Source organism: Harpia harpyja, chromosome 6 (assembly GCF_026419915.1).
Source record: "Harpia harpyja isolate bHarHar1 chromosome 6, bHarHar1 primary haplotype, whole genome shotgun sequence".
NCBI classification, from domain to species: Eukaryota; Metazoa; Chordata; class Aves; order Accipitriformes; family Accipitridae; genus Harpia; species Harpia harpyja.
The window spans coordinates 65816946-65829002 of NC_068945.1; the positions used below are offsets into that span (position 1 = coordinate 65816946).

The 12057-nt window shown below is 44.2% G+C and overlaps 1 protein-coding gene across 2 annotated transcripts in view; it reads right to left on the bottom strand.

Annotated features, from left to right (window-relative positions):
- Nucleotides 1-8291: 8291 nt before the first annotated feature.
- Nucleotides 8292-12057, bottom strand: part of TAF3 (TATA-box binding protein associated factor 3) — a 121037-nt gene continuing 117271 nt past the window's right edge. For both annotated transcript variants that reach the window (XM_052790012.1, XM_052790014.1), the window contains exons 6-7: nt 11148-11254; nt 8292-10392 (exon numbers count right to left, since the gene is read on the bottom strand). In XM_052790012.1, the coding sequence (XP_052645972.1) occupies nt 10278-10392; nt 11148-11254 (222 nt within the window). In that variant the 3' untranslated portion in view covers nt 8292-10277. The remainder of the gene's footprint in view (nt 10393-11147; nt 11255-12057) is intronic.

A 12057-nucleotide genomic window follows, 5' to 3' on the forward strand; every position in this document is an offset into this window, starting at 1 on the left:
GGCTGATAGAGTTAATCGCAACCAGTTGGGAGAGTCTCATTTCCAGGTTGCTCACCAGACCACAGTCTTGTCTACGTGTACATCTGTGACAAAGCAACTGGGGTCTCTGCAGAGATGGACCTTTCGGTTCAAGAAGAAATGAACCTGATTTTATCCAAAATCACCACTTCCTGCCCAATTCTTCCAAGTGCTTTGCTGAGCTCACCTTGCATTGTATCCCAGTTGTGGTTGGGAGGTGCGTCAAGCAGCCTCGGGGGGAGCCCACGTACAGACATCTCCCCATGCCTTTGGTTTGGAAGGACCTTGCAGAGGGATCCAGACTTCTGCATGTCTATTATATGGAGATCTTGGCAGCCGAGACCCGCTTCTGGGATAAAAACTCAACATAAGCTGGTACCCCCAGTGATAGGTTCATATAAAGGTGCCTGGAAAAGTACCTGGAGAGGTACCCAAGGGTGAAGGAGGCTCAAAGGTGTATTTGGCAACAGGTAGCACTATTAAAGCAAGGGCTAGCTGCTAGAGGGGACCTCAAGCTTAGAAAGCAGAAGAAAGTTTCCCTTCTTGTATCATCAGGCAACTCTTCTCGGCAGATACTGACCCTCTTGGCCTCAGACGGCTCCAGCATCAGCCTCGTCTGCTTTGTGTCGAGGGGAGCTGGGAGCTCGGAGGTGCCCGTTCCCATCTCGGCTTTGCCCCTGACGTGCTCTGTGACCTGGCACAAATCACTTCGCCGCCCTGCTTCGGTTTCGCTCTTCGTAACGCCAGCAGAAAACAAATCGGTCCTTGTTCACAGAAAGTGAGTGACACTAGCCCGGCCCCAAGATTTCTCCAAGCACATCTGATGGGAACTACCACAGCTTTTGAGTCCTTAAGCCATTAAACTAATACCCATGCTGAATAGTTACCTGTTTTTATTACCCTGTCCCAGTGACTGTTGAGGACACCCACCCCCTTGCCCAAATGCATGCAAGTATAGGAATGGCATGGCGGAACGTGCTGCAACATGATGGCAAAATTTGACTAGATGTCTCAGGAGGTCCCTTTAAGTCTTAAATTCATATAAATAGTGATCAATTGTGTTCCCCAGCTGTAGGGTGTGTTGCCAGCAGGGAAGAGGCGGGTTGCTATCTGCAAAGGTTGGACCTCCAGCAGCTTCCATGCTCCTGGCCACCAGAGGTGTGGAAGATATATCTCCAGAAGATGACAACAGGCGCTTGTCCTGCAGAGGGGAAACATGCAGTGTCAGACAAGTAAAAGTGAGGGACCCATTGCAAGCAGAAGGATGCTTCTGATTGAGATAAGGATAACTGAAAATGGAGATAAACAGCTAAATTACTAAGCAGCTGCAGAAAACTGGAGTACCTTGGGGGAGGCAATGCCAAGAGCGCACTCAGCTCTGAAACTATTTTGCAACGTGTGCATCCACGGCTGGATTTATACCAGAAGTTGGAGTAATACTATTTGGTAAGTGTCAACTCCATGACCAGTGCATGCAATCCAGAAGAGAGAAGAAAAACAAAGACGTGATGCAGCTCTGCAGCCATTTAAGCATGGCTTTGGTAAACAGAGCTGGTATAACACTCACCGAAGCCTCGGGCACGGGCTAAGGCACTGGCTCCTCCCTCCACCCACCTGCACGCTGGATGATTTGTACAAAACTTGGCCTAGTGGGAGCCCTGGCAATTAATCTTGTCCCCCCACGTCTCCCCACCGCCCTCCTTCCCCGACACCAAACCAGCACGCTTGGTTCTGCTTGTAAACACAACCGGACCATCAACCCAGGCCAACTGAAAATGAGGAGTCGGGCGGGCATCCCAAGATCTGTAGCCTGTTAAAAACCTGGGGAACGTTTTCCAGCAGGCTGGTGGAGCGTAGCTTTGCCAACATGGGCACCTGGGTGTGGGAAGAATGCTGGCAGGGCGATGAACTCATTAAGGTGGAGCTCTGTCACCACCTCCCGAAGGAATCTGAGATGAGTCCATCACGCTGCCGTACCCTTGTGCAAGTGGCTGGAGGAAGGATCAGTCACTGGAGCTCTGCACTCCCCTGCTCTACACACCGAAGTCAATGCCACCAGGAGAAATAGGAGCCCTTTCCATGTAAGCGAACTGATCTGGCTGATATCAAGTGACTCATTAACGGCTTACAAAACTTAAGTAGACCATAGCGTTGCTCTCTAGTAGTGGGAACTTCTTGGCTTGAAAGGAGGATTTGATACCTGCCAAAAGCTCACCTTGGCCCTCACCACTGTTAGCAATAGCGGATCTGCCCGTGGATGGGCTTGCAAGAAGTTGCAAACTGTGTCTGTTTTAGATCGGAAGAATTAAGTTTTCCAAAGATCCTGGGCACAGACATGAGCTGGACCTGCACTGGGCAAAGGATGAACTCCAAAGCTTGCAATGCAGGCGATGAGGGGTGAGGGTGGAATTGAGCTGTTCTTACGCTGGACAAATACATCTACTCAAACTGTGTGTTTTCTCAGTAGTTTATAACTTTTCACCCTCTGCTTGCCCCTTCATCCTTTTCCCATCCAAGCCCGTCAAAAGAATGAAAATATCCCATGATGATTAGATTCATTAAAGACAAATGAATCTCATTTTTTATATTCGCAGAAGCCACGCTAAGAAAAATAGGTCCATGCCCTTAGTGGTACAGAAGAATCTGTGTTTGGCTGGATGTGGAGAAAAGACTCAAACTGATGGAAAGGTCACTGCAATGTATACAGAGGACAGCTGAAACTTTGCCACCAGCAGTATGGATCACGTCAGAACTAACTGTTTCTCCTGCACTTTTGTTACCACAGTAATAAAGAGGGAAAAGGCACCACAAGGTCCTGAGTATTGGTTTCATCACATAGCCATGCTACCTTGTGTGCTAGAAGATTGGTGAAAGATTGAATACCCTTCAGATTTACCCCTTTCAAGGCACATTTGCTTTAGCAGCTGCTAATCTAGAGGCTACACAGAAAGGCCAAACTTGCCATCGGTCGCCTTCACTGTGCTGCTCCTAAGTACATTTCTGTTGTCTGTGGCCCAGATGCATGCTTGCTTGAAAGGGGAGGTATATATATTGTCTTCAAAATAGCTAAATAGTCATCTGAAACACATCTGAATTGGAATCACTGTGACTTGGGAGCACAGGGCAAAAATGGTCCACCCTTCTGGCCCCCATAAGTCACGTAGCCAAATCTTGCAGAGTACAGAAACACGAGATGTAGAGAATCAAATGGAGTGGGATCAGTTTCCAAAGGAGTTCATAGGCAGGAGAGGTTTTTCCCAGCTCTCAAGGGTTTTGCAAAATAGATCCCTTGTGGTCTGAGTTAAAATGACTATTAAATAGAGTCTGAATAAAGTTTAAGCAGATGCCCTGCAGTGGTTGCTTGAGTTCATGGCTTTGCCGTGTTTCCTACGAAAACTCCCGGTGGACTTAAACATCCCAGACAGCACATATGCATGACACCTGAAGTTTAGGTTCAGTGAATTTGAAAGACATTTCTCCATTGTAAACTGTCCACCAGCCAGAGCATCTCCAAGGGACTCTGTTGCTGATTCAGCTCAAGATTTTGCATAGGTCATGGTTGTATTCCCTAAATGTCATCTCCTGTATTTGATAGCTACGACACTTTCAGTGGGATCCTCAGCACAAAATTGCTGAACATCCTTGCTTTGGGATTATTATTTTTTTTCCTTGGTCAGGCCAAAGCAATCCTGAAAGCAAATAAAAGCGGCATTTGGCCGGTGGCAACTGAGAGGGTTGAAGGGATGTGCTCCCTCCTGAGCTGTGGCACTGCAAATCCAGCCTTTTAGAAAGTAGGTGGCACTAAAAGTCAATGGTCGGGCTGGGTTATTAGATACTGAGGCCAAGGCCTGGATTTTGGGCTTGACTGAGCATCTGTCTTTGAAGAAATTATAGAGAACAACAGCATCACTTCATCCTCAGCATCTTAATACATGCCAACTCCAAGTACTAACTCAGACATTTCACAGCCCACAAAGCCCAGAGAAGGCAGCTATTGTATGAATTACGAGAGGTGTATTTTGACGTCCCTGAACTAATTTTAAGCAAGAAGCTGTTTCTCAGATAAACCCCACCAGATATCCCTGGAAGCAAAAAAGAGCTAGTAGCAAAATAAGGTCTCAATGTGAGCACAGAGAGGCTCCTTCCACAGAAAGGCTCAAAATCAGCGGATGAGAAGAGAGTTGCATTCATGTTGGAAAACTTGTTGGAAGAGGATCAACTAAAACCTGCAAAGCCGAAGGATCTGTCTGGTTCAGGAGCGTAGTAGATGGTTTCCAGCTCTGAACCTCAATGAAATCGCAAGTGCAGAAGTGCGGAGAAAGGCTCAGTTGAGGAGCAGCTTCAGGGACAGACTCAGCACTGGGGGAACTCCTAATAGCTCCGCAGTTTTAACCACGCCGTGTGAAGGGTGTTGTTCTAGTTATTTAACCCGTGGGAAGGTCTGGGCTATCTTTACAAGCTTCGCATCACCTGGGTCCAAGACCGAAGCAGAGCTGCCAGAGCAGGAAACATTATCCTCCTCCTGTGGATGGAAACTGGGACACGCACGGATCCTGTGCCCAAACGCACCAGTAAAGCCACGACAGAGCTGAGAACTGTGTCCAGCTTTCCCCGATAACAAGACGATGTTTCTCCCTTTGAATGCGTGCAATGGTTACCATGTGGACAACAAAACCTAGGAGCAGATGTATTCCCTAAAGATGAGAATTCTTACAGCAGTTATTAGAAAAGTGCTGTAAATGACATCTCAATTAAAAATAAACAATTGCACACTATTCCCTGCCCTATTTCCTAATTTGTTTCTGTATAAGGAAAAAAAAAAGTTTTTTTTTAGAATTTGGATGCCAAATTTAAAAAAATCCACGGCAAATAGTGCCCAGACCCACGCCTGGGGAGGGATCAGGTTGAAGGAAGAAGCCTGAAGGTCTCCTGCACGCAGCTAAGCGGCAGCAGCACTGGAGGCCCTGTGTGACACCAGGGTGGTGGGACAGTGACACCCCATCACACTTGTCATTAGTCCCACAGCAAGCAAATGACAGGCACAGTAAGTTGTCAAAACCATGCTGGCTTAGGGCGGAATTGACAGGCAAGACTTTCTAATTTATAAACCAAATTCCTAGTCGTGACAGGTGACGAAACTTAATTTTTTGTAAATGTGTTTTAAGTCTCTTTCTCCCTCATCCCCTTGTTTAGGCAATAAAATCACCTAATTATTTTCTGTTTTGTTTTGTAAATCTGTTTCAAAGTCCTTACGGTAACACTTACATTGAGAACACAGCCAGGAGCTCTGTATTCATCAGAAATGTCTTTCTCCTGTGTTTTAAAAAATATGTGGAAGATCTTCCACCTATCCTGGGCTTACCTGACATTTGGAAAAATTGGCCTCCTTGGCCGTAGCTCAAGGCAGCAATATTCCACCAAATCTCAACTATCAGCACCACCACGTTTGAAAGCAAGTCTCCAGCTGTGCAAGGCACCCAACAGCCGCTGAGCTGCTGTGGTTTCGGCGCCGGCCACCAGAAACCTGAGTTAAGGGTCAGGGTCTCTGGAGCAAACAAGGACTGGAAGGAAAATTAAGGAGGAGACTGCCAAGGGGGAGCAGCCAAAGGGGGCATGGTGGTCCTGTAGCCCCCAGCACTCCTCCTCTCTCCCTCCGGAGAGCATCACAGGATTTAAAGTCCTGGTGCAAAAAGGGACTCCATAAGCACGAAGGGCTGCATCTTAGAATCACAGAATGGTTTGGGTTGGAAGGGACCTTTAAAGGTCACCTAGTCCAACCTCCCTGCAACAAGCAGGGACATCTTCAACTAGACCAGGTTGCTCAGAGCCCCGTCCAACCTGACCTTGAATGTTTCCAGGGATGGGGCATCGACCACCTCTCTGGGCAACCTGTGCCAGCGTTTCACCACCCTCACCGTAAAAAATGTCTTCCTCAGATCTAGCCCGAATCTACCTTCGTTTAGTTTAAAACCATTACCCATTGCCGTAGCACTACAGGCTCTATGAAAAAGTCTGTCCCCCCCTTCACCCGGCGCAAACCTTCAACAGCCTGAAGCAGCACCTTCGAGGGAAAGCACGCCAGGATCAGCTGCCATAGCTCACGTTTAAAGGCTTCTGCTCACATCAGCCAGGTACGAGCTGTTTGCTGGCCGTAAATCTCCCGTTACAGCCCCCTCTGCCATACAGCACACATGGATTAATAGCAGCTTTCTGCTTTTTAGGTTACAGCTGATCCGAAAGTCCCCAGAAGAAAGGGAGAGTTTCCTAAGTAGCATGACTGACAAGACTGCGAAGAGGGAGTTTATTCAGAGCATTATCTAATTCATTCCCCAGCGAAGGAAACTCATCTACTTTTGAGACTTAAAACTTCTAAAGAAAACTGCTATGATCTAAAGAGATTGGCCATAAAACTATTTGTATTGAAAACTTAGCCAGCATGCCTTTAGTGAACTTCATTCATTAACATTCTTTCTGGCAAGGTTTCCATATCTCAGTGTTCATTTTATACTTTAATTTGGTTAGTAGGTCTTTGTTTAATCGTCCTATTGAAAGGAGAACAAAGAAGGTTTAGGTGATACAGTGAAGTAATACACTATATTTTATCTCTGGAAAGCCCAGACAAAGTCAGCAGGCTCTGATACCCTCTGATTCGGGTTTTTTAATTCCCTTTCTCTTCCAGGACATTTGGAATCACAAATCAGTTGCGGAGCATAAAGATCCTCACTGTACTTAGCTGCGGACACCTTCAGAAGAGAAACACCTTGTCAAGCAGAGAAATGATGCTTTGAGCACGACATACAGCCCCTAAGGAAGATTATCTCAGGAAAAGTGCATCCCCATTACTCCGGGGATGGATGCTCTGCATTTATATCTCTGCCCTCCAATAAAAATCAGTAGTCAAGATAGTTTCTTCCATTTCTGAGCTTCGTGCTTACTGTCTCGATATTAACGTCATGGTTTTTCCTGGGCGCAAAACTCAATAACAAGTTGCAATTTTACCTAACGACTAACGCGCTTTGCAGCGAGCACCCAGCACTGCCGTTTTCTCCAGCGACCTGCAGGCACAAGCTGCCCTAAAGGAGGATTTACAGGATAAAAAGGATAAAAAACCCCTGCCTCGCTTCACAATAAATGGAGCTGTTCCCCAGCCCCGACGTTGGCCGTGCGAGCGGGCAGCTCCTGGGCTGGTGTAAACTGACACAGCTCCAACTGACTCCCAACTGACTCCAGATAATCATCTGGCCCCAGAGTAAAGGCAGGATTCAACAAGCTTTTCTCACGGAATAGCTTTTACGCTCTTTTCTTGAGTATTTACTACCAATACTCACTGTACCGCTTAAATCCACTACGTATGGTGCAACAGTAAAGGGGGGAAAATTGCATCCGTCTTCTCTATACCGTGGACAGGTGGCGAGTTGTCTTCCCCTCACTGAAAACTTTCTCATTCTTTACTTTCTAAACTTTGAACCAGTTCTACTCCAACTACCCGTGGAAGCAGATGTTTTCCAGAGGCAGTGCTCACAGCTGACTTCCCTCTTGGATGAAGCTGCCCTCCGAGGCAGGAAAACCAGAGGCACTGATGCTCTCCCACGACATCCAACGATCAAACCAACCTGCATCCCGCCCGCTGTGCCCTCTTCCCAGGGACGGTGGTGTCTAAAACCCAAATCATAAAAGGATTCAGAAGAACACAAATGCCCAACCATAAAATGAAGCAGGGAATCAAGGGAGCAGCCCTAACTCTGGCAGAGTTTATGGAGAAGAAACACAACCCGTGAAGTTATAGCAGCAAATACAAACATCTGGGGAAGCAGCTGGGCTCGCTCAGCGTTGGGCGGAAGGTCCATGCCACACGGCTGCTCGGGGGGCAACTATTTTTGGAAGCTGATTTTTCTTTCTTCCCACCGATTCCTGATACCCACCAGCGTAAGTGAAAGGGGAGGCAGGCTCTGCATGGCTACGGACCAAGGCTGGCTTCAGACCGATGACCCAGAGGTGAAGGGTCCCTTCTCCCGTTACTAATCCCGTCAGCCACACAAGCCTCCTGAAAACGATGCTTTGGTTTTATTGCCACAGGGGTCATTTATAAAATCATAAAACCCAGGGTAGGAAACCAACCCGGCGGCAGGCAACGCACAAGCACGCATAGAAATACCTGAACGGCTGTCGAAACAGCAAAGTTCAGCCCTCCCATGCCACTTTGAATAATTTAGTTGATTAAATGTGAGAAGTTCTGATTAACGGAGGGGAGGAGGAGGAAAAGGATAAACAACTTACCAAAAGCTAGTTCTTTATTATTGCGACCAGAAATGACCAAAGACTGTGTATTTTGTATGTCTGCACATTACACGTGGAGAAAAACAAGAATCCGGTTTGCAACATTCAACAATTCAAAATAAAATTAAAAAAGAAAAATCCAACCCAAGAACTTTCTTGACTGGTAATTAGCAGGAACAGAATATAAATGAGGTGGCATGAACAAAGAAGGTAACAGTGCACTTTTAATAAACCAATTTCATCCATATCTCCACTGATTTGCAATTTAACAGTTCTATCAGCAAAGCCTCATTTCCCTAACTAGACTGGTACTTTTAAAAACATGACTAATTCATTCTCATTAATATCAATTTGGATGCATTTAAAAAATAAATCTTAATATCTGTGCAACAGGTTAAAGGGCTATATTCTCAAACATCAGACGTTTCTCACTGTATGGTATAAAGTAGAAATATCCCCAAATTAACCAAGAAAGTCTGCAATTGCTTTGGAAACAAAAGGTATAAATTTTTTTCCAGATTTATTCTTGTATTTTATTTAGCTCTAAGACCCATTGCATTACAATATCTAATACTGCCTTATTTTTTTTTTTCTTTGCAATTTCCCCCCTCATTTTCAGCGGGGAATACAACTCGTATTCACTTTATTGGTCTTTCCAAGCGGATACACAAAGCAAAGTAACGCATCTTGGGGCCTCGACGCCATTCTGCATCTCCTCCATCTAAACACGAGCTCCATCGTTTTGGCAAACTTGCTACCACTTGTTGAAAAAAAAAAAAGGAAAAAGAAAAAAAGCTCAGTTCCAGCTACAGATTAACACACTGTAGCTACCATTAAAAGTGCAGAGCCCCCTGGCCTAAGCTCTCAATTCAGAAGGCATTTAAGCACTTGTATAACTAAGTGTGGGAACAGGCTCCTTGAAGGCAATAGGATTACTCACTTCTTAAGAAGTTACCACATGTTTAAGTATCTGAATCGAGGCCTAATTATGGTGCTGGCCGACTCCTCGTGCACGCACCACTGGGGCAGATCTCGCCAATCCCTTAAAGCCATAAGGACAGGCGTATGTCGCACGGGCTTTTAATAGCTGCTAGGTTTGTATTCTCAGGCAAATGAGAATAAAAATCCTCAAGCCCTAAAAAATAATTAAAAAAAAAAAAAGTACTTTATAAATATCAGGTATTTACATGTGTGAAAATCTTTTAATGGGAAGTGTTTTTACACACCAATGAAATGTACAAGCAATGAAAAGGTACATTGACGAAGACTAAAAAACAAAAACCAAAGTATAAAATATATTACAGGTCCACCGAAATAAATTCACACGGAAGAAAAAAATTGACACAATAGAAACTTTTTTTTTTTTTAAAAATAGAAGATATATCACAAAAGCTTGAACGTGTTTATTTTATGTCAGTACTAAAAATCAAGGAAAAAAGCTTCATATATTCTCATCACAAAAATATTTACCAGCCACTTTTTATTTCCACATTATGATTATCTGGCTCAGCAGGAGTAGAGGCTGAACTGTATCCAGACTACAGAAATCATTCCAGAAGGTCTTCTAGTTTACAACTTACTGCAATTTACATTTTCTCCTCCTCTCAGCACCTTATTGCAAAGGTTCAAGAGGGATTAATAGCGAATCGAGAAAGAATAGGACAGATAATCTGTATTTACAACATTCATCTTTGTTGCTGCCGAGCCACAGGAGCGGGAGCGGTACCATCAACTACCAAAGTCTTCATTCATATAGCGCTCTGTGCAAATTTCCCTCGGTAGGTGAAAGACAGCATCAGAGTGTACCAAAATCCAACCCCCTGGGCTCAGACGGTCTGCGAAACACAACAGCCCCCGACAGAGAGCATCTCCTCGCCCCCGATTCACGCCAGAGTCACAACCCTAACAGCCGGCGACGGAGGGTGAGAGTCGGGGCAGAAGGTGCCGCGGCGACCGCACGACTTCAGTCCGCTGCAAAAGCTTCAGTGTGCCCTGTGCTTCCTCTTCTTGTGTTTTTTATCCTTCTTTTTGTTGGCACACTTGGAGCAGAACCATTGTATCTCTTCCGGAGGTGCGGTTGTAATCCCGACGCAAGGCCTGTGAAGGACGGGAAAATATCGTATCATCTCGGTAGAGTAACGTTACTTTTGTCTCTTAGCCAAAGAAACAAAACTTTCCAGTGGGAGACAGGATCTGGCCTTCAAATTAATGCAGCAATTATATTATCGTTATCTTAACGAATATAATGGTCGAACAGAAACCTAAAAAACACTTGCTTTGAAACAAACAAAAAAAAAAATCAAAAGGACGCTCGATAAGAAATGTTATTTTAATAGAAAATCTAAGCACACTTTCAGGTATAATAGGCTAAATTTAAAATAATTTCAAATGCTTCTTCAACACATCTGCAAAAAATCTTATGATTTTATGTAGCTGTTTAAGAAAATGCCTAAAAAGTGATTAATTCCTTCCAACTCTTTTACAAGAGCTGACATTTATATTACTGCTCATACAATGCTTCATAATTTGAAATGTCTATCTGTATACACTATGCTCATAATCCTGTAGTTCTCACGAAATTACCGGTATCAGCAATATTTCCCAGCAGTTTCAAAAACAACTGTTATCACCAGTGCCCGTTAATTAAAAAGTAACTCTCCTTTGCAGCTTAAAATCTGCTTTTTCAAATTCCAGAGAAACAGAGATAAAAATATCTTCCAGATTATTAAATTGGACATAGCAAAGCCATTCAAATATTCCCAGTGACATGAACCAGAAAAAAAGAAAAGGTTTAATAATATAGCCCCAATCTGCCAGGGAACGGCAGAAAAGGATGGATGAGAGCAACTTACCAGTGATACCAATCATCGCAGTCATCACAACCTATCATTGGACTGCCATCATCTGGCTTGTTACAGCCAGGACAGATCCAGATCTGGTTACCCCACTCGTCTCGGATCTGGTGCAAAGAAAAGGAAAGGAAAGTTAGCTGGTTTTCAGGGCTAAGCAGGCAGCAAAATTGACTTTTTTTTTTTTTAAACGTAAGTTTCTTGCTTATCCCACAAAGCTGTTCAGCGGTCACTGTTGTTATTTACGAATTCTCCAATCGTAAGTGCTCGGCCTTACGTTTAATTGATTTTCCTATACTGTACATGACGACAAAAGCATGCATTTTTCTGTATTGCCCTGTAAACCAGTAAAGCCAGTTATACCACCCGACCTAAGCACAAGCATTCACATATAGCAGCCAGGGCTTAAGGACACAATTCCTTCTCTGTCTATACTATCGCGACTTTTTAAATTCTACCCTGTTAATGGCAAGAAGGAGCAACAGCAGCCTCCTGCGTAAGATAACAGTTTTATATGCATGTAAAATATACAGTGCCATGTGTATATATTGCCGTATTACTTATTAGCCAAAGTCTTCAACTTCAACTAGCTGATAAGATCAGGATATAAAAAAAGTTGTTACTGAGTAACTTTCCATTCCCCTTATGACATTTATGTCGCAGTACAATTTACTAAAGGGTGAATGAAACGAGAAAGGCAGATCATTTACAGTATTAGGCAGCTGCTTACTGGATTTACCATAATCAGAGCTCTATGAAATTTTGTTATGTTTATATCCTGCCAGACCCATTATTTGTATTTTTAAATTTCAAGTGGTTTCTTTAACAGTTCCTTTGTAAAAACATACATGCAAAATGTCACGAAATCCACCCAAAGAAGTGCAATTAACAATACAAAGTACAAAATGTCTGG